General features: G+C 48.9%; 1 protein-coding gene across 3 annotated transcripts; it reads right to left on the bottom strand.

Annotated features, from left to right (window-relative positions):
• Nucleotides 1-1454: 1454 nt before the first annotated feature.
• ADAP2 (ArfGAP with dual PH domains 2) lies at nucleotides 1455-27046 on the bottom strand. Of its 3 annotated transcripts, none has more exons than XM_079905803.1 (11): nucleotides 26856-27046; nucleotides 25859-25989; nucleotides 24080-24171; nucleotides 22872-22951; nucleotides 21620-21732; nucleotides 14713-14859; nucleotides 10757-10840; nucleotides 7418-7480; nucleotides 6146-6223; nucleotides 5206-5434; nucleotides 1455-4178 (listed from the first exon to the last, which is right to left on the bottom strand). In XM_079905803.1, exons 1-11 carry the CDS (start codon nucleotides 26947-26949, stop codon nucleotides 4144-4146), a joined length of 1146 nt encoding a protein of 381 aa, XP_079761929.1. In that variant the 5' UTR covers nucleotides 26950-27046; the 3' UTR covers nucleotides 1455-4143. The 3 variants fall into 3 exon arrangements, with proteins under 3 accessions (XP_079761929.1, XP_079761930.1, XP_079761931.1); XM_079905804.1 differs by having other exon boundaries at nucleotides 6146-6220; XM_079905805.1 differs by having other exon boundaries at nucleotides 25895-25989.

The raw sequence follows: 27046 nt of genomic DNA, 5'->3' as shown, positions 1-27046 counted from the left end.
AACATTTCCTTGTATGTAATGTATCATTTTTCTCTGGCTGCTTTCAAAATCTGTTCTTTATCTTTGGTTTTCAGCAGGTTGGCAGTAATGTACCTCAATGTAGTTTTCTTTGTATTTATTCTAAACACTTGAAGTTTGCCAAGCTTCTTGAGTCTCTACATGTTTTTCACCAAAGTTAATAAGATTTCAATCAATATATTTTCGAATATTTTCTTCTGCCCCAATACCTCTCTCTTCTCTCTTTCTGGGACCCCAATAACATGTAGATTAGAGCTTTTGAGGTTTTCTTTTTACTTCTTCTTCTTTTTTAAAATTTCGGCCATGCCACATGGCATGTGGGATCTTAGTTCCCTGACAAGGGATCAAACCCACATCTCCTACAGTGGAAGCTCAGAGTCCCAACCACTGCACTGCCAGGGAAGTCCTCTCTTTTTACTTCTTCAATCCTTTACTTCCCCCTGTTTTTCAGAATGGATAATTACCATAGATATATTTTCAAGTTCACTGACTCTCAGTCATTTCCAATTTACTGTCGAGCTGAATTTTTCTTTCACATATTGTATTTTTTAGTTCTAGAATTTCCATTTGGTTCTTTTTTATAGTTTCTATGTCTCCATTGAAATGTCATATCCATATATTCATTATGATCATATTTTCCTTTACTTGTTGAGCATAGGTATAATAGCTGCTTTAAAATTCTTGCCTAATTCCAATATCTGGGGCATCTTGGAATCAGTTTCCACTGATTGATTTTTTTTCTCTTGAGTACAATTGATATTTTCTTGTTTCTTCATATGTCTACTAATTTAGGGTTGCATCCTGATATTATGAATGTCAAACATCTGGATTCTGTTATGTTCCTCCAGAGAGCAGGCAGATAGTAGAATTCAGGGCTCCCCTTCTGTAGCCCTCTTCTCCAAGACTTCCCTGCTGCTAAAGTTGCCCTAAACTCTGTCCTCTATTTTTCAACCAGTAAGACTGCAGGTTTCCATCAGAATTTTAGTGCCCCCTGAGGCACTGACTGGGGCCTGCCATCAGGTGAAAAGCGAAAAAATGAGAAACTCACCCCTGCCATTCCTTGCTTCCTAGTGCCAACTCCTCTCTGCATGCTTTAGGTTATTTTCCAAGGCCTCCAGATAATTTTTGTTATAATCTGTACAGAGTTTCTAATTGTTATCTGTGGAATGGTTGTTCTGATATGAGCTCCTCCATCATTACTGGAAGCTGACCCCCCTCCTGCCCCCAACAATCTGTGCTCTAGCCATATTCAATTATTTGTAATTTCCAGAACAGGCCATGTTCTCTCTTGTCTCTGGGCCTTTGTACACACTCTGTCTCCCCACCACCCCACCCCAACCCAAGTACCTTCTACAGGACTCAGCATAGATATTACCTCTTTTGGAGAACTTCATTAGTCAGGACCGATTCAAGTAACAGAAATCTCCTTGTACTAATAAGTCAAAAGGGAGAAGAGGATTTAATGTAAGAGTACAGAAGTATCCTTGGGCAACCCAAAGACAGATTCAGCTAGGCCTCAGAAACCAACCAAAACCAGACATTCCATTTCACTGGGACTTTGTCTCCATCTCTTGTGTCTGTGCTCTGCCCCGCTGAGGGACTCCTAAGAATGCCAGTTTGCCTCTTCAAGTTGTTTTGTTATTGCCTGTTTACTTCTCTTTCTTCCTCTCTGGACTATAAGTTCCTTGAAGGTGGAACTATGCCTTTACTGATTTTGTCATTCTCAGAACTTAACAGAGTACAGTCAACAGAGCTCATGGGTCTTGTTAAAAAAAAAAAAAAAAAAGGCAGACAAGTAGATCGACCCTTAATATACAACCCAGCAGGTGCTGAAAAACATTTTCAAGGTGCTTTAGGAGCCAGAAGAGAAAGCAACCACGTCTTCATCTGGGCAGTCAGGAAGCCTCAGGAAAGACACCCCGATGACGTTGCTTGTCCTCTGATTGGGGGATCAAAGGAAAATCCCATAAAGAGCAGAGACTGTCTTAAAGACCCTCCCAACCCTCTGGGTCTCCACTGAAATGAAAACACTCAATGTCTTTCTCCACGTCACTCGAAGGGACAAAGAATCACAGAGCAGAGACCTGGGTGATCTATTTCTCTAACATTTCAGCCACTTGAGATTTCTTTCAGTTCCTCTTTCCCATCTGAGAGCCTCTGAACATTTTCTTCCCTCAACCTAGAGTGTTTTCCTGGCCATCTTCCCTTTGACTAACCTCTAAACAAGTTAAGGTTTCAACTTCAATGTCATTTTCTGGAGAGGAAGGAGTCTCCCCTCTTCCCGTCAGTTAGGGTGAACCCTATTGCCACACATCTCACAGCAGCCCCACTTCCCCTTTCGGAACACTGGTCTCATTGTCCTGCCCCATGTACCGGCTGCCTTCCAGCAGGCTGAAATCTCTGACAGCGGGGACCACGTCATCTGGTTCCTGCCTGTTCCCAGGGCTCGGCACACAGCCTGGCACCTGGGAGGTGCTCAAAAATACTTGTTGCTTCCATTGAATTTCAGTAGTTAGTACAACTTCCTCATTTGAAAGAGAAAAACCAAGGCACAGAGGTGGGGAAGTGAGTTTTCCAGCAGTCTCATTAGTGGCAGGGCCAGACCCGGCATTCGGGCTGGAGAGCTCTCTGTCCTGGGGTCCAGCTGAGTTGCCTTCTCAGCTTCCTTCTTTCCTTCCAGAGTGCACAGATGGTCAATGGGGACATTGGTTTTTTAGTTTGTATTATCTGGGCTTTTTTTTTTTTAATGTATTTATTTTTGGCTGCACTGGGTCTTCGTTGCTGCCCATGGGCTTTCTCTAGTTGTGGCGAGCGGGGGCTACTCTTTGTTGTGGTGCGTGGGCTTCTCATTGCAGTGGCTTCTCTTGTTACAGAGCAGAGCCTCTAGGCACGCAGGCTCAGCAGTTGTGGCTCGTGGGCTCTAGAGTGTAGGCTCAGTAGTTGTGGCGCATGGGCTGAGTTGCTCCACGGCATGTGGGATCTTCCCAGACCAGGGCTCGAACCCATGTCCCCTGCATTGGCAGGAGGATTCTCAACCACTCCCTCAACCACAGGGAAGCCCTTATCTGGGCTTTTATTTCTTCTAAAATGTGCACAAAGGTAGAACTCCCCCAGGAACATTTTTGATTCATGTAGAAAACCCACTACTTTCGAAGAGTGAAAAGTGGATTAAAAAAAAAATTTTTCCCAACTTTTAAATTTGAAAACTTTCAAACCTATAGAAAATTTACATGAATTAGACAATGAACATCCAGCTATACTTCATCTAGATTCATCAGTTGCTAACATTTTGCACAGTGGCCCGCTTTCTCTCTCTCCCCGTGTATACGTGTGTGTGTATACACCCGCACTTCCTATCTTTCATACATAAATGCACACACACTATATCTATGTATATACTCTATATGTACACATGTACACATACACATTTTTTGCCGAACCGTTTAAGTCAGTTGTAGACGTGATTACATTTTACCCCTGAACACCTCAGCACATACTCCCTGAGATCAGGAGTATCCTCCTACACAAATACAGAAAATCATCACCATGTTACAGTATTACTAGCTAATATACATCCATATTCAAATATCCCCAGTTATCTCAATGATTTCCTTTATAACTGTTTTTTTTAAATCCAGGATCCAATCAAGAATCATGAACTGCATTTTGTTGCTATGTCTCTTTAGTCTTCTCTAACCTAGATCCAGACTACTTGATCTTTCATGATACTGACATTCTCAAAGAGCCCAGCCAGTTATTTTGCAGAATTTCTCTCATGTGGACTCGTCTGATTGTTTCCTCATGGTTAGGTTCAGATTTAACTTTTTGTTGTTGCTGTTCTTGTTTTCAGCAAGCATGCCACTTGTGCGATGCTGTGGGTGCCTTTCCATTGCAATGCCTTCATTTCAGATGTCCTGGGCCCTGAGGACATTTACCAGATCCTCAGACCCCCAGAGCTGGGTAGCGGGGAAGCCCAGAGAGCCGGCAGATAAAGGCCAAAGCTTCGGTCTTTGCGGCAGAGTTCACAGCCCTTGATAGCTGCCGACTGTGGGGCACTCCTGCGGGGCCCCCAAGGCCAAGGTGAAAACTTCTCCTTCCCACCAGGTGCGCTGGCTGGCCAGTGGGTCACCTGCTGCTGTAGCCACTCTCTGTTGATGCAGCTGCAAGGGGAACAAGAAGAGGGCTGGGGGGCGTGGCCATGCCAATGCAGTCCCACTGGAGGGCAGGGACAGCAGGGGGACAGGGGGACGATGATAGAGGGAACCGGAATAAAAAACAGACTGAAAAGGTGACAGACAGAGGGGACACACACGCCAGAGAAGGAGAGAAAAGCAGAGAGTCAGAAACAGAGAAAAACAGAGACTCAGACACACAGGCCCCCAGAGGAAAAAAGCACCAGCTGCCTCACTAACAACTTCCGAGCCCATTTCTGAGGCTCTTTGGCCTTGGGATTTCGGAAAGTGAAGCAAGTTTGTGTTTATCCTGGTCAGACTCAAAGGGTACAAGGGTTTCTCCAAAGGGGCTGTGTGGGGTCACTTGCTCAGACTGTACTTTTCCAAACAAAGAACTTCTCCTTGGTGTCCCAGAAGCCAGGCCCTGGGCCAGAAGTTTCCTGCTCTGGCTCAGAATGTCTCCCCTCCTTTCACGGAGCTGTCTGCAGATGGGGAAGCCTGCTTGTGACACATCTGGGGTGAAGGGGAAGAACAGGAGAGGGGCAGACACATGAAAGGACCCAGAGAAAAGAAGAGTCCTAAAAATAGCCCTCCCTCTATGAGCGGGGAGTAGTCCAAAATCCCAGGAGCTGCCCAGCGCTGTGACCTTAACAACAGGCCAGAGTTTTCTCATGAGAAAAGGGACTCAGGGGCAGAGGGTGGAGGGACAGAGAGGCTGCTAGGCTCTTGGACTGAGCAGGGCAGAAAAGCGGATCTAAGTGACAGCTCTGCTAGAGCGAAACTCCTCCGGACATGGCTAGAGAAAGGCTCCTGATAGAGGAACTAAGCGTGCACAGAGAGGGTTCCCTGGCAATACTGTGCACTGTCTGAACTTTTCTTTGGCAGGAAGAGAAGAAAATGGAAAGAGGGCAGTCGGGAGCCGTGACCCCAGTTCCAGGGCTCACAGCTGAACCCAAGTGAAGAAGCCCCTTTTTGCCTGCTGCCCTCAGCCAAAGGAACGAGCCCTGCATCTTACTGAGGAGGTTGAGGGGCGTCAGGGGGCGGGAGAGGACATCCCGAAGGCTCTCCGTCCATTCGCGCTGCTCCTTCTCGCTGGGGCAGGTGAAGATGAATCTCCGCTGCGGGGTGACGACGGTGATGCCGGCTTTCCAGCGATTCCCTCGGATGCCCTTAGGCAGGTCCTCATACACCTGGTACCCCTGCTCATCGCTCCCCAGAAATACCTGGCCCTGCTCAAAGGCGTCCTGAAAATAGAAGACACAGGTCGTCAGAGGCCACAGCTGGGGCTGAGGGCCACCTGCAGGCCTGACAGCCCCCCAGGTCCATTTTAGTAAGAGGTGTGTGTGTTGGGTGGGGCTTCTGCTGGGGATTTCGGCTAGATGGGACCCAGAATTTAAAAGGCTCAAACCATAAAAGACATCACACACGGCATCTGTTTAAATGGTACTTAATATTTACAGAGAGTTAACTCTGCACCATGAATTCAAGGACTTCACACATAGTAACTCATGTGACCATCCTCACGGCAACCTGAGGAGGGCAGTGTTATAAAGCCTATTTTCTGGGGGAGGAAACTGAGGCACAGAGTGCTGAGTGCTCTGCCCAGAGCGCACCCCTAAAGGTGGCAGGGCTGGAACTGGAGCCCAGACAGCCGAGTTCTAGCGCCCTCACTCCCAACTGCTACACTCCACAGTCTCCGGTTGGAAGAGAGTCCTGCCGGGAAACATCTGTCTTAGCTACTGATACATTGGCAGCAATTTGGACACACATAAAGGACTTCCTGAAGGTGAGGGAGAGCACAGCTCCATGCACAGACTGACTTAGAGACAGGTGACGATGGAGGTGTGCCTCTGGCTGGGTTTCTCCAGCCCTGTCGCTTCCCCATGGTTCCCGACCAGCACTGACCCCACCTCCGCCTGCAGGTGCACAGCAGTGGGGCTGGCAGTGGCTCTTACCAGCGGGTTCTTGTAATAGAGCAGCCTCCGCTCCTGGGGATCCAGGGCAAACCACCTTTTCTTGAAAGGCTCTCGCTGCTGCAAAAAAGGAAACCTCGTACCAGGCTCGGCCAGGCGGTGGGGACAGAGGTCAGAGGGCCATCCTAGGCCAGGCCGAGGGAGCCGGCGGGTCCCAGCCCCGCAGTCGCACACCCCAGCGCCCCTCCCCAGGCCTAGAGCTCTGCAGGCTCCGCCCCATCTCTCCCCCACCCATCCCACCCCCTCTCCCAGCCCCAGCTTCGCCCTGCTGCCTCCAGGTGCTGCCTACGTGGTTGGAAGAAGCATTTTACCCCTTTCTCAGGCTGTGGACAAGAAGTCTCAGAAAAAGGAAGCTGGGAAATCAGAAGTGGCTACGCTCAGCGCTTCTGAAAGTGCTGGCCTTGGCCGAATTCTATCCTAGGTCAGGGGAAGGAAAGCCCCTGGCCAGAGCCACGGGGAGGGCGGTGCTACCAGCTGGTGAAGGAAGAGAACCTTTAACCATTTTACAAGTTTTCCAGCTGCCTGAGGCTCTCTTTACCCTGATTGCCTAACACCTTTCACTGGCATCTTTAACAAGCATCTTTAACAAGCATCCTGTCAGCATATTACATCTTAAAAACAAACAAACAAACAAACAAAAAACACAACGCACTGGAATGCTGTCGCTTTGGGGTTCTTTTTTAGGGAGCTCCTCTACTTTTCCCTTCCTTCTCCCTTTCCCTCCTCCCTTCCCTGCTTCCGCCCGTCACAACCCCCTACCATCTCCATCTTCTGATTTTGAGCTTCGCCCCACCAGCTTGCAGCTGGGCACCCAAGCACGGGTATATATAGGTGTGTTCTCTCAGACTGATCACTAGTCCCTGCGTCACTTGAACGGTCCTGGTAGGGCCCCAGCACAGAACACACAAGGGTTCTGGAAAGTCAAAAGCTGTCCCCCAAGGAGTCCCTTTTCAGCTATGCTTTCCCAAGAGTAAGATCAGTTAGATGGTGTTAAGAAGACAGAAGCTAATGGTGATGTTGATAAAGCGGGAGGATGCCCAATTACAGGGAGAAGCACCTCAGCCACGCTGGACCACACTCCAGCCACCTGGTCTCCACTTGATCCTCCAGCCCCGGAACTCACAAACATCCATTTACTTCCCCTTCCTCCCTCCTCTCTGCCCCTGCTTCCCCATTTTCCCACCTCCCAAATTCTGCCCTACTGCCCACTGGGACAGGGGCCACGAAAGTCTCCCCCGGGAGTGGAAGATATACCTTTGGACCAGTCTTTTCCATGAAGCCTTGCTTGAGGTAGTTCCTGGTGATGAGGGGCACAAGCTGGGGGAAGAAAGACATACACTGACACCCCTGCCTCACACCCAGGAGCCCGAGGGTCCCCACCGAACTTGGCTCCCCAAAAAAGGGGAAGTTTGGAATGGGGAAGGACGTGTACGCGTGGTTCAGGGGGTTATATTTGGTATGGACGCAACATTAACATTTCAACAGAGCCAGACAACAGCACCCCAGATGTCTGCAGAGCTTACCAGCACAGCCAAGTCTTAGTTTCAAGGCTTAGTTTAGGGATTCCTTCAGCAACTCCAGGAGAAGGACACAGGCAAGGCTCTGAGGAGACCCTCCTGGTGTCAGGTGGGCGTATTCTGAGGATCTACTGTGTGTCAGGCTCTGCGCGTAATTCTCAACCACACTGTGGGGTGGATATTATCATCTTCGTTGTATATATGAGCAAACCAGGCCTCAGAGAAGTGGTTGTGGATTTTCTCAAAGACACGTCATTGGTAGGATGAAGAGCTTTCACATCTAGAGGCGATGGACACCATACAGACACTAGTGGTACCCCTACCGCTACTCTATGATGCTAAAGCATAAACACGGCAAAACCCTCTGATCAGGCCCTTGGCCAAGACCTGGTCATTGGTGGGGATTCTGACCCAGGGCCATAGGAGGTGATGGCAGGGTGGGCAAGTAGAGAAAGCTCTGGACTAGGAGTCAAGAGACCTGAGTTCTAGCTCCAGGTCTGACCTCAACCAGCTGTGTTACCTTGGTAAGACCTTATGCCTCTCTGGGCCTATTTCCCACTACGTAATAAGGATACTGGCCTAGGTGATCTGCAGGATCCCTTCCAACTTGCCATCCTATGCTCAGAGAAGCTTCCAGGGATTGATGCTGGTCTCCTATGCTCCAGGGTGTCAACTGGCAAGTCTAGAGTTTCAAGTGACAGCCCAGGTTTCTGAAAACACAGGGGTTCTCCAGAGCCTGAGCCCAGGGCAGGGACGAAGCAGACATGACATCTGGGAATAGGAGTGGAAAGTCTGAAAGGGAGAAAATCGTGAGCTCAAAACGAATATATAAAGGACAACACTCCCCTTTCCCTAAAATGCATTCTGTAGGCTTTAATTCCTTCATTTGGAGAGAAGAGAAGTCCTGACAGCTCAGTCGTCTGAACTGGAGCCACAGCAGGGGGAGTCTAGGCCTCGGGAAGCCAATGGAAGAAGAAGAAAAAGCACGTGGATGGGGTTCTGTTCACTGTACCTTAGACACCCTGCTCACTGGACTGACAGCAGCCCTGGAGGCAGGGACTGTCCTCATGGTGACAGATGAGTAAACTGGGGCTCAGAGAGGTGAGGGGACTTGTCCTACGTAACACGTCAGCTTCTCTGACTTTGGGTTCATGCGTTTTCTTATCACAGGACCACAACCCCGCTTGGGCTCCCCAGGTTTCCAGCATCTGGATCCCTGAGCTCGAGCCAGGCCTGGGTGGTTGCCCAGGACCTCACGTCATACGTAGACATGGGGGGAAGAAAGATGGGGAGAGAGGTGGGCGGGGAGGAAACTGGGAGTGGATAAGGGGTAACAATGGTGGATGAGGGAGGCAAGACGGCATTGAGGATGTTGGCCAAAGACCAGTTTCCTCCGCAGGGGTCAGCAGAGTTGGAGAGCCAGCCCAGACAAATGAGGCTGGGCATCTGCACTTTGTCCTCCATCCTCTCCAGCCAGCAGTCAGCACCCCCAGCGCCCCGCCCACGGAAGCAGGCAGTCACCAGCTCCAGTGCTGACTCTGCAGACCGGGAGGGCCCTGAGCCGGGTCTAGCTGGAACTGCTCCTGGAGAATTGCCACCTCAGTGCATCTGGAATGGACCCCTGTTCCAGACACTTTGCTCCCTGCAAACTTGGGCATTAAGGAACACTTAGGCTTCCAAGGAGGGTCTAACAGTTGGGATTAAGAAAGTTCCAAGACTGGGACTTCCCCGGTGGTCCAGTGGTAGAGAATTTGCCTGCCAACGCAGGGGACCTGGGTTCGATCCCTGGTGGGGGAACTAAGATCCCACATGCCGCAAGGCAGCTAAGCCCGCAGGCCACAACTACTGAGCTCGTGCGCCTCAACGAGAGAGCCCATGTGCTGCAAACTACAGAGCCCATGCGCCCTGGAACCCATGCGCCACAACTAGAGAGAGAAAACCCGCACGCCACAACTAGAAAGAAGCCCGTGCGCCACAAAAAAGAGCCCGCGCACCGCACCGAAAAGATCCCTCATGCCTCAGCGAAGATCCCGAGTGCTGCAACGAAGACCCGACGCAGCAAAAAAAAAAGAAAGAAAGAAAGAAAATAAATAAATTAATTAAATAAATAAATATTAAAAGGAAAAAGAAGTCCCAGGACTAACATGGTCTCTCCACCCCTATCTCTTACAAAATCCTCCTAGAGCAGGCCTAAGACAGGGACCAGAGTACAGCACCTCAGGGTTGGAAGGGACCCTGAAGATGACCCAGACCAAGCACCATCTTACAGATGTGGGAACAGATGCACAGAGAGGTGACTCAACCTGCAGTGGTCACACAGCAAGTTAGCAGCAGAACGTCCACAAGAGCCTAGGCCTCCTGGCTCAGGACAGCATCCTCCAGCCCACTATACAGCTTCCCCAGCCAAGCCTGAGAGATGTAGATGGATGCTCCAGACATCTGAGGGCAATCAGATGAAGTTCTCAGGCTCCCCACTACCTAGGCCATGAAAGGCAGACTGTTCCTGTTAGAATGATAATGGGTACGATCCCACTACCTTCCTTATACCAGAATATGAAAGGGTAAAGGGGGGAATGTTCGAATGTGAAGAACACCTTTGGTTATGCGCTTGACCTTCCTGGGACTCAGTTTCTCATCAGTGAAATGGGAATAATCACACTCACCTAACTGCTGGCTGCAAGGGATTACTAGATAAAAGGGATTACAAGATACAAGGGGCTCGAAAGCACTGCATAAGCAGTATGTGAGGGACCATTCGTGCATTTTAGTGGGAGAAGGGGTGAGAGAGAGATGCTCAACTCCTGAGCCCCTTGACACTGTGGGTGGTAGCCATGCATCCCGAACGGGACAGCCTGACCCACTATTTGGAGGCTGCCTTGCCAGGGGTGAGGCCATAACCCCCAGACTCCCCAGGAGAAAGCTTTTGGTTTCCCACTGAGGTCCCCAACCCCAAATCTCAAGGTATTTCCTGCAAACAAACTGAGGCTGGCCTCTGAGTGTCTTCGAGGTCAGCAGACAAGAAGCAAAGGAGATGGCAGAGAGGAGATGTGGAAGTTGGGGTCCACATTTAGCTCACCTCAGGCTCCGGGAGCTCAGGAAAGGCCATTTTTAGGTATTGGAGACGGGCTGCACGGAGGGCATTGAACCAGTCCACTATCTCCTGCAGAGAAAAATACAAAGGACAGATGGACAGCCAATGAGACAGAGTAGGGGGGGAGCTGAGGCTGGAGGCAAGAAGCCAGCTGGACCTTCAGGTCTGGGCACATGCACTCACCCCCAGTCCCACTCAGGGGCCTGTGGGCTGTTCACAGGCATCTGGGAGGACAGTGCCCGAGCCCAGGGGCATCACCCGAGCAAGTGGGAAGCCACTGACAGGGAGATCCCCAGAGCCATGGGAAAGGACCAAGGCGGACCACATAGGAGTTATGCAATGGCCTAGGACAGTGCTTGGCTCTTTCTAATGTGTGTGTGAATCACCTGAGGATCTCATTAAAACGCAGATTTGTATTCAGTGGGTTTGGGGTGGGGCCTGAGATTCTGCATTCCTAACGAGCTCTCAGGTGATATGACGCTGGTCATTGGGACACACTTTGAGAAGCAAGGGTCCTCAGAGGCCAAAGACTGGCTTTCAGGTGGGGGCAGGTGCACCTGGGGATGCTCCTCCGATGCGGATGCCCATCACCTGGAGTGCAACTTGGGCTAAAGCTGGCTTGGACCTTCTGTGTCCCTCTGGGAGAACACCTCCCTCGGCAGTGCCCACGATCGTCTCTCACTTTATCCAGCTGGCTCTGCCTCTGCTCTGCCAGGCTCCTTTCAGGCCTCCTTATGGCAGCCAGAGTGATCTTCGAATTGCAAATCTAATGGAGTCTAGCTTAGAGTCCTCTCCACTACCCTCAGGAAGAGAGTCTAAGTTCTTTGCCCTCTGAGCTCCTTCCATACAAAACCATTGCAATCCCTGCCCCGCCTCCCCCCACACCCCATCCCAACACATGCTATTACCTTTTCCTGAAACACTCAGCCTCACCCAACTCTCTGCCCTCACCCCCGACACACCTTTTACCTAGAACATTCTACTCATCCTGAGGGTGAGTTTAGATATTGCAATAGATTTCTGCTCCACGCAAGCCCTGATTCTATGAGAACTGCCCCGCCCATTCTCAGGTACACACCACTCACCCACAGTCGCAGCCACGCTTGCTGCTATGATTCTACCCACTCTTGACCACAGCAACTGGACAAATGCAGAGGCTGGACAGGGCTTATCAGATTCTTTCTCCCAGGAATTTGGAATTGGGGGAGCTAGCTGAAAGACTTGTTCAAATAGCTGCTGTGCTGCACTTAGATGTAATACGGTGATTGAGAAATTCATTTGAATTTGGTTTCAAAGGTATGAAACATCATTACCCTTTCTCTCTTGCAGGTCAAACTTGCCGGCCCCGTATTCCTGAGTTCGGAGCTCTCCTGTCCTGGGTGTTAAGAAACTTCTAGAGGCTCAGGCACTAAGGGAATGGGACCATCCCATGAAAGACCCACCTAGGCCTCCACTTTGGAAGGGCTCTTTGGTCACAAACTGGTGGCTCCGGGGCAAAATCCAACCTGCATACAGGTTTGTTTGGCTCCTGAAGTTTTGTCTGTTTCAGTCCTCTATACAGGTGTTCCTGTTTGCCACAGCCTTAAGGCTGTCCACTTTACTTTTCAATTGCTCACCTGGCTCCTGTGGGCATGAGTTTGAGCATCCCCCCCTCCACTCCCATTTATGCCCATCTAAGGGAGAAGCTGAGGCATCCAGGGAAAGAGGAAACCGGCCAGAACCAGGTTCCCGGTAGCTCTACAACTGGGTCAGTGGTAGGGAGCCAGGTACCGTAATTGTCCGAGACCTTGGGCACTGCAGCAAAAGTCCTCGTAGCTTTCGCGCGGGTGGAGGGGTAGCCACTGGTATCCAGCCAGTCTGGACATGGGACTACAGCAGTGAGCCCAATGTGGACTGAAAACCAGGCATCTCCTCCATGTCTCCCACACTGCATAAGTCCCAAGATTCTAGTAAAGCCAAGGGAGGGAGCCGAGAAAGATGACTGATAATAGATTTCTTAGCAATTTGGGGAATGAGATCGTTGAATTTAGAGAAACAAACAAGAGAGACATTACTCGAACTCCTGGTTTTACAGAACAATGTGTTGCTGTTAGAGTGTATTCTCTCTCTCTCTCTCTCTCTCTCTCTCTCTTAAACACACATACACACCACAGCTCCTGATTCTAATCTCTCAGGAGGCCAAGCCATACTACTGGCCCTTGAAATAAATAAACACTCCTATATCTTTCCTATTCATGTCCTGTTTAAGCTGGTTTGAGTGTTCTCCTTTTCAGCATATTCACACAATTCTTAAATAGACGCTCCTTCCTCTGGAAAGCCTTTTTTGACTGCCCCCTTCCAGCCCACCCACCCCCCAGACTAGGCTACCTATATGTCTCCTGTGTGTCCCTAGCACGGCCTCCAGCCCATCCTCAACACAGCATCATCAGTGCCTTATTTCCCCATCTGCCATCCGAGACTCTGAGATCCCAGAACCCCACTCATGGCTCTGCCCCACTCACTACACACCCCAGTGCTGTGCACATTGCGGGGAGGAGTGCGATAAGGATTTACCGAAAGAGTGAATTCGTGAATGCGTAAATGACACAGATGTGAAACGACTCACAAGAGTTTGTCTTCTTCTGCAGCTTCCACAATCATGAACAAATTACAGTAGCAACTAATGTTTACAGTGCACTTCACCGTAATGAGATGCTTTCACGTTCGTGGTTCATGGTCACTCAACTCTCAAAACCCCTCTGGGAGGTGGACGTTATCAACCATAAACAAGCAGACTTAGGGAGGGAAGGAACCTGCCCTAATAACACAGCTGGGAGTGGCAGAACCAGAACCCCAGCTTCTGACTCCAAACCCAGCTCTTCAGACCACACCAGGAAGTCAGTCCAGAATGTGGAGGGAGCGTGAAGCCTGCTGGGAGGGTGATCCATGGTCACCATCCCAGCGCTAGGGCCTTATGGGAAGATCGAGTCCCTGTATCTGGTTCCTGGCTCCTGCTGCCAAGGGTCCTTCCTCCAGCAGAGGCACTTGGGGAGGTGAAATGGGTGCAGGGCTCAGGAACCATACGTGACTTTGAGCAAATTATTTAACATGCCCATGCCTCTGTAACACGGGGATAAAACATTTCCAGGGTTGATCTGAAGATTAAGAAATGATGTATCGTGACTACCAGGAAGAGCACCTGGCACAGAATTAAAAAGAAACTCACAAAATGTCAGCCTCCACCTTTGCCCCTCCTCACCTCGACTTAGCATCTCTGACCCTTGCCCGGTCACATGACCCTGCTCATTTGGACCCAGCTTATTCTCTTGAACCTGTACTATTGGCCTGCTCTTCTCTGATGGAGTCCATTTCCTGGACCTTTAAGTGGTGTTTTCCCCAAACTTCAGTGCGCATAAGGATCACCTGGGGATCCTGTTAAAATGCAGCTTCTAATTCGGTAGGTCCAGGTGGGCCCGAGACTCTAGTTCTAAGAAGCTCGCAGGTGATGGCTAATGCTGTTGGTGCCGGACCAAACGCTGAGAAGCAAGTGGAGTGCGCGTTGCCCAGGCTTTGATCCATTCCTCCTCCCATATTTGGAATCTCCGGCCCCACCTGACTTGCCAGCCCTGGGCATAGTCCCTTCTGCTAAGTGGATGCCCCTTGACGGTTGTGCACCATCCAGACGCACCCCTGGTACCCACCAGGTTGCTCTCCCTGATCTCGCTCTGCTTTACTTGTACCTCTGTCTCCAACTAGAGAGCAACAATAGGGAATTCCCTGGCATTCCAGTGGTTAGGACTCGGTGCTTTCACTGCCGTGGGCCCTGGTTGGGGAACGAAGATCCCACAAGCCACGTGGTGTGGCCCAAAAAAAAAAAAAAGTGACAATAGGTTAAGGTGAACAGCAGCAGCAGATCTCAGGAGGCTGCTGCGCAAGGGGGTCAGCAAGCTGGAGGCTCTCACCTTCCCACTCTCGTGATACACAAACAGGTTCCTGACGTGGCCCTCTCTTCGGTAGGTGATCTGCAGCCCATGGGGGTTCCCTATCTTCTCTGTCTGGAAGGTGGCATTCAAGTCCTTGATGCTGATGACAGCTTTGGGCTCTTTACCCTAAAAGAGAGGAAGCAGATACTTAAGATGCTGACAGTCAGCAGGGTGACTTCTCATCACGTTCGCCAGGGAGACTTAACTGCAAACAGATGACCCGTGTGGAACTCTGCTTAATCAGATTGGCCTCTCTGAGCTGAAAGGGGCTTGGAAAGACCTTAACTTAGAGCTTTTCAAAATGTTTAGCCATAGAATTTTTTCTGAAATGAATCATCAGGAATTCCCTGGAGGTCCAGCGGTTAAGACTTGGTGCTTCCACTGCAAGGGGCACAGGTCTGATCCCTGGTTGGGGAACTAAGATCCCGCAGGCCGTGTAGCCAAAAAAAAAAAGAATTTGAAACAAATATCCATGGAAGGCGAACAAATAAAATAGATTAAACAAACAGATAAAAGCAGCTGTGGGGGCCTCAGGGCACGCCCTCCCACCCTCCACTCTGTTCTCAGGGTCTGAACACAATTCGAGCACTCACTGATGCTAAGAAGGCAAAGGGGAAACAAGTGCTTCCTTTCATAACTGATAAGAGAGAAAAATGATACCAACGCTCTAGTCCCATAATAGCTGTTACCCACATGCAGCTATTACAATTAAAACTAAATAAAATTAAGACTTTAGTTCCTTAGTCACACGTAGTCCCATTTCAAGTGCTCAGCGACCAGCTGTGGCTAGTGGCTAGGGTACTGGACAGGTGCAAACAGAGAAAATTTCCGTCACTGAAGAAAGTTCTAGTGGGAAATTTGGTCATATTTACTAAAATGTTGAGTGTTTTGCTTTGACCCACAATTTCACATCTAAGAATCTATCTGAGGAAGTAATTGCATTACTATGCAAACACATATATCAAAAGATGTTTACTGCCATGTTGCTTATAACAGTAAAAAAATAAAAAAGAAGAAGAAATTATTGAAATGTCCATCAATGATAATGGGTTAAATAAATAAATCATGGCATATCCACACAATAAAATATCACAGAATTTTTTAAAGGAAAATTTAAATCAATATTACTAATATGAAACAATGTCCATGATATCCATGTGTGAGAAATACCAAGTCCCAGAACGGGATGTATAGTAGGAACCTATTAATGCAAAAATTATATACACATATATATGCATATACTATATGCATATAGTATATATATAATGTACATAAACTATATGTATATACTATATGTTTATTTGCACGTACATAAGAAGTATGGACAGATTTACACCAACGCTCTTCACAATGGTTTTCTTGAAAGATTAATGTACCACTTTCCTTTTAAAATATTTACTATGAAAAATACTAAAAATACAAAAAAAGTGTATTTAATTTTGTCAATATCGTTCCCCAAAAGGAAATTTGTTTAAAAAATACATTACTAATAAAGCCAAAATCCCTTTAATTACTACTTACCCTGTCCCTTTCCCCTCCTCCACTCCCCACAGTCAATCACTGTCATGAGTTTGATGTTCATCTTTCTAGTTCACTTTTTACACTTTTATACACACATACACATACCCATGAACAATACATAGTGCTGTTTTATGTGGCTTTAATTTACATAAATGGTATCACATTATATGGATCATTCTACAACTTGCTTTTGTCACTCAACGTTTTATCTCTGTCCATGTTGAGATATACCAATCTACTTGGCTCTTGTAAATGACTACACCAAAAGTTATCAATCTATGTTCCTGTTGACAGATACTGAGATTGTTTCTGATTTTTTGCTGCTGTCAGCTTGTATCCCTGGTATACCCCCGTGAGAGTGTCTCTAGGTCACGATTAGGAATGGAATTGCTAGCTCACAAGTGTGTACATCTTTGACTTACTGAAAACTGCCAAATTATTTTCCTAATGGCTCTCCACAGTGGTTGCACCAATGTACATACGGGAAGTAAATTTCCATCAATAACAAAGAAGATTTCCCCTTTCCCCATATCCTCACCAACACTCAATGCTGCCAGTTTTTTTTTAACATTTTTGCCAATATGAAGGGTTTGAAATGGAATCTCATTGTTAATTTCTCTTATTCAACTTAATTGAGGTATAATTTATAAGCAATAAATGGAACTCACTTTAAGAGTGCAGTTTTTTGACAAGCATATATACCCATGTAACCACCACCACAATCAAGATCTGGAACATCACTGTTACCCTAAAAGAGTTCCTTTTGCTCCTTTGCATCAATCCCCACCCCACCCCAATCCCAATCACTTATCTGCTTTCTATTGGTATAGTTCTGTCTGTTCTGAAATTGCATATAAATGGAATTATATAGTACATACTCCCGTATAAGTCTTCTTTGGCTCAGAACAATATTTTTTAGATTGATCCACATTATTGCATTTATTAGCAGCTTGTCCCTTTTTATTGCTGGGTATATTCCATTCTATGGATATACTACAATTTTTTAATTCATTTATTTGTGGATGAACATTTGGATACCTTCCAGGTTTTGGCTATTACAAATAAAACTTCTGTGAACAAGATTTTTTTTTTTTTAACATCTTTATTGGGGTATAATTGCTTTACAATGGTGTGTTAGTTTCTGCTTTATAACATGTGAACAAGATTTGTGGACAAATTTTGTTGTGGACATATGTTTTTGTAAATACCTAGGAGTGGAAAAGCTGGGTTATATGGTTAAGTGTACACTTAACTCTATTAGAAATTGCCAAATTGTTTTCCAAAGAGGTTGTATCATTTTATGTCCCACCAGCAATAAGAGTTCCAGTTTCTCCATATCCTTGTTAACACTTGGTGTTGTCAACCTTTTTAATTTTAGCCATTATGGTGGATACATAGTATATCTCATTGTGATTTTAATTTTCATTTCCTTGACTGCCAGAGAGATTGGGCTTCTTTTCCTGTATTTATCAGGCATTTTGGTTTCCTTTTCTGTGAACTACCAAACCATTTCCTTTGCCTCTTCTGCCAATGGATTGTTTTTTCCTTCCTGATTTTTAGGGTTTTAAAAAAATGTGATCTGGGTATTAATATTTTGCTATGTTGAAATATCTTCTGAGTTTTGCTTTCTTTAAACTTCACTTTTTTGTATTACCCAAAATTTTCACATAAAAATGAGTTACCTTTATAATTTAAAACTTTTCCATTTGGGTAAAGAAATAAAAAAAGAACAAAGGCAACTTGTTCTATTTTTAGACTGCTTTAGACCGAACAGCCTTAGGACTGAGAAACAGATCAACTTTTTCCAACCAAGGATGAGACTCACATCCTAACTCACAACAGCTACTGGGGTTCGATGCCTGCTCCTGACTCTGTAGCAGCACTTTTTCTTCTGCCTTTAGTACTTGCAATATTTTTCAGTGATTTAAACTGAAGACTGAGAAGAAATCCCTACTCTCTCTTGGAGGGTTAATACTCTTCATTCCCCATCATTTTTCATCTGGCCCCAGACTGAGGCCACACTGGGCAGATCTTCTGGCATTGCTCTGGTCCATCCAGGAAAGCAACAGGGGACATAAATAGTAATTTCTGCATGTAGGAAATGGAGTAAGATGAAGGCTAAAGTGCTCAGAGCTTGTCCTTCTCTTACTTTCTTGGCCATTCCTTCACATTCTCTTTGCTGGAAACTTCTTATCTTTCCTCTAAATATTGGAATATCCCAGGGCTCAGTGTGATAGATAATCTCCAAAGATGGGCTTCTCCAATTCCTTCCCTCCTAGTTTGCACATGCCACTCTACCCATAAAGAGGTGGAATCTATATCCCCTCCTCTTGAATTGGAGCTGGTCGCATGACTTGCTTTGACCAACAGAAGGCAGTTCCTGGCCTAACCTTTGAGAGGCCTGGCAGCATTCTCATTTGCTCGGGGAAAGCCGGCTGCCATGCTGCAACAAAGCTTGAGCTGGACTCCTGAATGAGGAACGATCACAGAGAAGGCACAAGGAGGATCCCAAAGCGCCTGACGTGTGAGCGAAGGCTTCCCGGGTCTCCTGGCGCAGCCCAACCACCCCACGGATGCCACACTGAGTACAATGGGGCAGCCACTGCCTGCTCAGATTCCTGACCCACAGGATTGTGAGACACGATAGACTGATGTTTTGAGCGACTAAGTTTTAGGGTGGTGTGTCTGTCACTCAGCAACAAATAACTAAAATACTCAGTCCTCCGACATCTTTTCTCATCCACCCCCACCCCCTGCTTAGGTGACTCCAGCCAGTCCGGTTGCTAAACCAGTTTACATGCTGATGACTCCAGCTCCAAACTCTCCCCAAATCTCTAGACTCAGAACTTCTGAGAACTTCTTTCTCAGTCTCTATGTGTATGACTAATAAGCATCTCAAACGGGAAAGGAACTCTTGATCATCCCTGTAAGGAGCTAAGTCTTTGCCATCTCAGCAAATGACAAATCTAGACTTCTAGTTGCATAAGGCAAAAATCTGGGAATCATTCCTGATTCTGCTGACTTTCACACTCCGTGTCCAATCCTTCAGTAGATGCCATTGGCTCTATTTCCAAAATACACGTAGAATCTGACCACTCTAACCAGCTCCGTCACGATTATCCTGATCTAATCCATTATTCCTCGCTTGGATTATTGCAACAGCTTCCTAACTGGCTTCTCTGCTTCCACCCTCACCTCCCCACTGCTCCATTCTCGCCTCCACCCCCAACTCCATTCTCGCCCCGGTAGCAGCCAGAGTGCCCCTTTCCAAAAGTTTTAGTCAAAGCAGATCACTTCTGTACTCAAAACCCTCCTGTGGCTTCCCAACAGCAGAGTAAAATCCAAACGCCTAAATGTTTTGTAAAAATATTCTGTGATAAACCATAGTAGAAAAGAATATTAAAAAAAGAATGTAAATGTTTTGTAAATCATATATCCCATAAGGGTCTTGTGTATAGAATATATAAAGAACTATTACGGGCTCCTCTGGTGGTGCAGTGGTTAAGAACCTGCCTGCCAATTCAGGGGACACGGGTTCGAGCCTTGGTCAGGGAAGATCCCACATGCCGTGGAGCAATTAAGCCCATGCGCCCATGAGCCGCAATTACGGAAGCCCGTGTGCCTAGAGCCCGTGCTCCACAACAAGAGAAGTCACCGCAATGAGAAGCCCGTGTACCGCAACGAAGAGTAGCCCCTGCTCGCCGCAACTACAGAAAGCCCGTGTGCAGCAACGAAGACCCAACACAGCCAAAAATAAATAAATAAACAAAAATTTTTTTAAAAAAAGACCACATATTGTATGATTCCATTTGTATGAAATGTCCAGAATATGCAAATCTATAGAGTTAGAAAGTAGATCAGTGGTTGCCTAGGGCTGGGGGAGGGGAGTGGAGTGGAGAACTAGAGCTAACACATGTGGGGTTTCTATTTTTAGGGTAATGAAAATGTTCTAAAATTGATTGTGGTGATAGTTGCACAACCCCATGAATATACTGAAAGCTATTAATTATACACTTTAAATGGGTGAATCCAATGGTGTGTGAATTTATACTTCAATAAAGCTGTTTCCAAAGAAAAATCCTAAGTCTTCCTACGGCCTCTGAAGTCTTCCACTATGTGAGCTCATCTCGCCCCATTTTTTCCTTGCTCACGCTGCACCAGGCACTCTGGCCTCCTTCATGTCCTCTAGACTCACCAAATACATTCCCAGCTCAAGCCAGGGCTACGGCTCATGGTTGGGCAGTTTGTGCACTGAACAAAAAGCCCCTGGCTGAAGGTACAAGTGAGAACCGCCATGCAGGCTTCTGCTTGCCTAGACAGGGACCAGGGCTGCACCCTCTCAGAGGGCTCATCTTTTCTAATCAGCACACATGACCATGCTCAGGGCTTCTGTACATACTGTTCCCTCTACTTCTTCTACCCTTTGCCCACAAATCCACATAACTCACATTTATTCAGTTCTCTGCTCAAATGTCATCAGAGAGGCCTCCCCTGACCACCTGTGGTAGCACCTCCCTCTACCCCACGCTCTAACTCTTCACCCTCTTTTATTTTACTTCATATAACTTATTGCCACTGGATAGATTATGTATTGATGTATGTTTTGGTTACACCTGTCTCCATCCACTAGAATGGAAGCCCCAGGAGAACAGGAACTTCGCTTAGTTTATTGCTGTATCCCCAGTTCCTGGAATAAGGTCTAGCATAGTAGGTGCTCAATAAATATTTCTTAAGTACATAAACAAATGAAGTAAAAATCAAGTGATCATCAAAGGCTTAATCATGGACCAGTCTAAGCCCATTCTAGGTGAAGAGAAGGTGTGCTTTTTAGTGGACTGGATGGATTGTATAACAAGGAAAAGTAGCAGCGTGTGGTACCTAAGTCTCAGTGGCTGAGCTCATACACAAGACCAGGCACTATTGATCAAAATGTAGACCTGGGACTTCCCTGGTGGCACAATGGATAAGAATCCGCCTGCCGGTGCAGGGGACATGGGTTCGAGCCCTGGTCTGGGAAGACCACACATGCCGCAGAGCAACTAAGCCCGTGCACAGCAACTACTGAGCCTGCACTCTACAGCCCACAAGCCACAACTACTGAAGCCCACATGCCACAACTACTGAAGCCCATGTGCCACAACTACTGAAGCCCACGCATCTAGAGCCCGTGCTCCGCAGCAAGAGAACCCACTGCAATGAGAAGCCCGCGCACCACAACAAAGTGTAGCCTCCCTTCACCGCAACTAGAGAAAGCCCGCGTGCAGCAACGAAGACCCAAAGCAGCCAAAAATAAAATAAATAAATAAAAATGTAGACCTGAGTGGGGTGAGAGCCAGCGCTCTGGGAGGAGTAAGAGAAGACTTACCTCTTCTTTAGTGTAGTACTTCAGGAGGCCTTCTCTTGCCAGGAGCACAAACCTCCTTTTCAGGAACTGTGCGTTGTCCCTTCCCCGCTTCCATAGGAACCCTTCTCGGTTACCTTCCACCAAGGATGAGAAAGAGTGAACACTCACGGCTTCAAGACAAACAAGCAACTCATGAACCCCGTACAGTATGGTCTCAGGGGTGGAATGAACCTCTCACCTGCTGCTAAAATGTCTAGGATCTAATTTAGCTATTTCAGCTGCAGGACATGGGGGTCCTGTCTGGGGCCAAATTTGCAATGTTGTATGATTTCAGTTGGGCTACCCTCAACTTTCTTCCTTGGCTGTTTCCTAAGAAGACACAGTAAACTCTAAGTAGGCTAAATCCTGGGCTTCCCTGGTGGCGCAGTGGTTGAGTCCGCCTGCCGATGCAGGGGACACAGGTTTGTGCCCCGGTCCGGGAAGATCCCACATGCCACGGAGCGGCTGGGCCCGTGAGCCATGGCCGCTGGGCCTGCGCGTCCGGAGCCTGTGCTCCGCAACGGGAGAGGCCACAACAGTGAGAGGCCCGCGTATCACACACAAAAAAATAAAAATAAAATAAGTAGGCTAAATCCTAAGAAACTGGATTGATTCTGAAGGAGGCCCAACTTCACATTGACATCAGCCTAATGAAACTCTCCAGAGTGTGGGAATAATGAATGCCCTCTGTGCTCCTGGCCACTAGGAGAGCTGAGCACTGGCTGCCTCTGGTCCTCAAAGAGCAGTTTTGTATACTTTGCTCTCTGGGTCAGTGTCAACTTGGACTCAGAGTAGCAGGGCAGAAACTGCCACAGGTTCAGGGCCACCGATGAGGTTGTGCCCTGCACAAAGGCGGGAAGGGAGGTGAAATCCAGTCCATGCGCCTTCCCGAGGCTTGTGCCACACCAGGGGTTACGTTAGCCAGAAGCAGGGTGTCTTATTTCTTCCTGGTCTGCCCGGTGGGTGAGTCTTTTTGCAATTTATACTGAAGACTCTATACACCCTGTGGCCCTGCAAGGACCTGAGACGAATGTGTTTCTCGGCCAGTCAGACCATAAAACCCCACCAGCCGATGTGTTGCTATTTCACAGACAGAGGAACCCACAACTTGGCCTCTGTGGCCAGAGCAAGGGTGGCAGGTATATCTCTGCTGACCTTGTTCCTAATACTCAGGCACTTTGTTTTCTAGAACTCATCAGAACTAGCCCTCAAAAGATGATGAAAATAACTTTACCTGGGGGTGAGATGGTTTTCCCCTCAGCCATAAACTCCTGTCTCTCATACTTCGCTCGAATCCATTGTTCCTTTAAGACCCTAAAAAGAGAGACTCTTTAGTCAGCTGTGTCTGATGCATCCTCTTCCCATGGCAACTTTCTGAGACCCCGCAGCTGAGGATGGGAGCATCACAGCAGCTGCCTGCTCAGGCTAGCCAGGGATTCTCTGCCTGGGTACTATTAACATTTGGGACCCGGTAATTCTTAGTGGTGGGGGGACGTCTCGTGCTTTGTAGGATGTTTAGCAGTATCTCTGCTCATCCTCCACCCCCTCGATGCCAGTGGCACCCCCTCCCCAGTTGTGAAACCCCAAAATGTCTTCAGACATTGCCAGTGTCTCCCCAGGGGGAAATATCTCCCCCAGTGGGCTATATGCACACCACTATACTATTCCAACCTCAGCCTCAGCCCTCTAGGTCAATGAGACAGATAACAGCTCCCCTGGACCATCTACTCTGCCACATTCCACTGTGTGTTCATGAGCTTAAGCCAGGACAGTCCAAGAGCCTCTTCCTGTGGCCCACGCATGAGATCTGAGCATGCTACACTGGACAGAGCAGCGGTCTTAGGGTCTGACCACCTGGGACCTGGTCCCACTCTACCATTTATCCACTGTGTGACCAAGGGCAAGTTACTTAACTCCTCTGAACTTGGGGAGTATGCCAATAATATTATACCTACCTACCCGTGAGGGTTGTTGAGAGGTTTAAATGCATACAAAGTGGCTTGTACTGTGCAGAGCACATGGTAAGTGCTTAGGTGGGGCCTAAGTAGCTGCTTTGGAGCAACATTGAGCTCAGGTGGGACAGCTCAGGTGGGACTCCGTAGAAAGTATAATAGCTGAAACACATTTGTTCTGCTAAAATACCGGCGGCTTCTTAATCAAGTTAGTTATCACTGTAGGCTATGAGAACATCAAGTCAAAGGGACAGATCCTAAAGAAAATGCCCCATTTCACAGCTGTGGACACTGAGTCCCAGAGGGGGCAAGTGACAACCCAAGCTGTGAAGGTGGAGAGGGGCTTTCATCAGGTCTGTGTGCTCTCCATGATGTACCAAACGTTTTCCTGCTCCACCTGCTGGGCGTGTCTGTAGAAGAGACCACCACACAGGAGATGGGGTAGTGGTGGGAGCGGGGGTGAGGGGGAACCAGGAAATCACGCACTCACATGCAGTCGTTGGCCTGGGGGATATAGTAGAAAGCAGGGACTCTGGCTTCATACTTGGCCTTCACTCGGAGGTTCCCATTGTGGGTCATAAACTGCAAGACAAAGCAACTTGGGGTAATGTTAGAACTTGAAAAAACGTGAAATGAAACCACGGTCTACTCTGAAGGCCACTGTTCTCACTGGCTCCTGGGCTGAGTCAGGAGACACTCCTCCCGGAGTTTGACACATTTCCCCTCCTCCCCGCCACCCCACCCAGCTTGGTCATCTGTGCTGCTGGGAAGCCCCAACTTGGAGCAATGAGGTGCTGTAACAACCATGCTTCATACAGGCAGAGCACTTTACAGCTCTCCTGCATTAGTTCATTTGATCCGCTCAACCATTGTAATATTACCACCCCCGTTTTAGAGGTGAGGACACTGAGGCTCAGAGAGGTTAGGTGACTTACCCAAGGTGACACAGCTAGTCAGTGGAGAGCTGGGATTTGAACCCAGACCTGTCTAACTCCAAAGCTCATGTTCTTTCTCCCACCCCCTCCACAGATGGCCAGGACCACCAGCAGCAGCCCCTGCAAGTCCGCAGGAGATAGATGGAGCTGGAGGATGGAAGAAGTTCAGTGCTCGCCCCATAGAGTATGTAGGTCAGGAAGATCACTGGGGGCCTTTGGCACCCAAGAGACCCAGAGGCAGATGTGCCAGGAGTGGCCCTGGCCAACAGCACTCAGTAACAGCAGTGGCATATCTGGGGTGAGGGCACGTGTGGAAAAAACATCAGGGTTTTAATCCATGTCCCTTGGGCAGTGGGAACCCTATTCTCCCCTTCCCCAGTGGCCACTTGGCTGTGTCGTGGGATGTGCATGGGCTTTGGATCTCAAAAGAGCAGGGTCTGCATCCCAGCTGCGCCATTTATTCACTGAGTGACGCCTGGGCAATACTTAAGCCCCTGAGCTTCAGGGATCTCACCCATGAAGATGAAGAACATATAACAGGGGAGTGATAAGGTACAAAGAAACGACCCTCAGGTTTAGGTGCTGGTTTCCAGTAGAACTTTCTCCTGCACTAGAATGTAAGCTCCATGTGAGCAGAGACTTTATCTCGTTCACTGCTCTCTCCTATACCCAGCATATGTAGGCTTACAGTAACGTGGGGAATGAATGAGTAAAGTGTCTAGCCCAGTGGTCTAGCACAGTGCATGGCACAGATGGGTACTCAGCAAATATGGGTCTGCTTCCCCAATAGCCCCGGAAATCCTCAGCTAGCCAGCCCAGTTTAGTACCGCCTGCTCTCTGAAGGTTTCCTGGCCAGAATGGTGTTATCTGGGCTGCAGGTGTCCTCCATCTTTGTAGGTCAGGAGAAAAAAGTGGTCCCCTCCCTGGCTAGGGGGACTGGAGGAGGACTATGTACCATGAATCAGGATACTTCTGTTATAGTCCAGGATTTCAGCGAATGAGAACAGCAGCTGTTAATTGACTATGTACTTTGTACCTGCCTTGAGCCTGCATTTAATCCTACAGCAGCCCTATGAAGGGGTATCTTTATAACACAGATGTGGAAAGGGTTCACAACCAGCGTTAAATAGGAGGCGCAGGGCCTCATAGCTAGTAAGTAAGCAAGTGATGGAGCTAGGATTTGAACTCAGGGCCTCGTCTAAGGCAAGTCTAATTGGCTCCTTATCGCCCCTCTCTTGGCCTCAGTTTCCTTCCCTGTAGAATGGGAGCGCCCTGCCCACTGCCTCCACCCCAGTTCTGCTGTTCCAATGCTCTCCACCTGCGCCCCTTGCTACCTCCACAATACTGTCGTCCCAGAAGTCAAGTCTCACAGATTTCACTTTGCTGATGTCTGGGAAGTTGCGGTGGACTCCGGAGCAGTTCAGACAGATGAAGATGCCCAGCTTGTAAGAGGCCCAGTCGGGATCTGCGGGACAAGAGGACAGGAGCGGAGCTGGGTGAAGAAACCAGGGTTGGGCAGGGGGCGCCGGGAGAGGCAGGGCTTGGCAGTTAGCCTGGGGAGGTGTCCAGCTCAGCCCATGACTCCTCTCTTAGCCTCCCCGCCTTGGATGAACTAAGATCAGCATGAAACCCTCTGGTCAGCCCACTGGCCCTGGCGCGGCGGCGGCCAGGATGAAGATCTTGGAAGGAGTCCCGAGGAGGATGGGGGCGAGAGGCTGAGGCGGGCGCGATGTGGAAGTGTCAGGACTCCGAGGAACCTAGAGGAGAGCGCGGAGGAAGGGACCGGCACCGAGGCGCCTGGCTGGGGAGCTGCGGGTGGGGAAGTCGGAGTCAGGGACGCTCGGGGTCCACAGGGTCGGAGTGCTGTGGAGCAGGAACGTGGGAGGACCCTGGGGACGTCCGGGGCGGGTGGGGAAGGGGCACTGGACCATCAGGGCAGAACTGGGTCCGGGGTCTGGGATCCCTGGTGTGTAGGATGTTTGGATCCGAGCGTGTGGGAAGTGGCTGGGTCCGGAAGGAAGACGTCAAGGACCGTGGTCCGGGTGGGTAGGGTGTCTGGCAGGGGAGGTGAGTAGAATGGTCAGGGCACCCGGGGCCGGGATCTAGTGTCGAGGTCCAGAGTGGGGAGAACAGGCGGCCCGGCCGGGTTCGAGTGGGAGCGGTACTGGCCGAGGAGAGGGCTGCCGGGGGCCCGGGTCCGAAGGTGATATAAGGGTCACGCGCGGATCCAGCGGGAGTCCTGGACCGGCACGGGCCTGAAGGGAGAGGAGGGGGCCGGCGGGCCAGGGGCCGGTCCCACGTTCCGGATTGCACGCGCCGCCGCGCCCTTACCTGCCGCCCCGCAGTCGGCGCAGTGCGCGTTGCCAGTGCCTGCCGCCCGCAGCAGCTCCAGCAGCCGCTTCTTGTTGCGCTCGCGGTCGCCCATGGCCGGCCCCGTGGGCTCAGCAGGGCTCAGTCCGGCCGCCCCCCGGCCTGCGGCCGCCCATGGTCAGCGCCTTCGCCCGCAGGTGGAGCGGGACGCA

This window comes from Stenella coeruleoalba (assembly GCF_951394435.1).
Source record: "Stenella coeruleoalba genome assembly, chromosome: 19".
In the NCBI taxonomy this organism is placed as follows: domain Eukaryota; kingdom Metazoa; phylum Chordata; class Mammalia; order Artiodactyla; family Delphinidae; genus Stenella; species Stenella coeruleoalba.
Note: the sequence above shows the minus strand (reverse complement) of the source record. Positions and strands in the feature narration are given on the sequence as shown.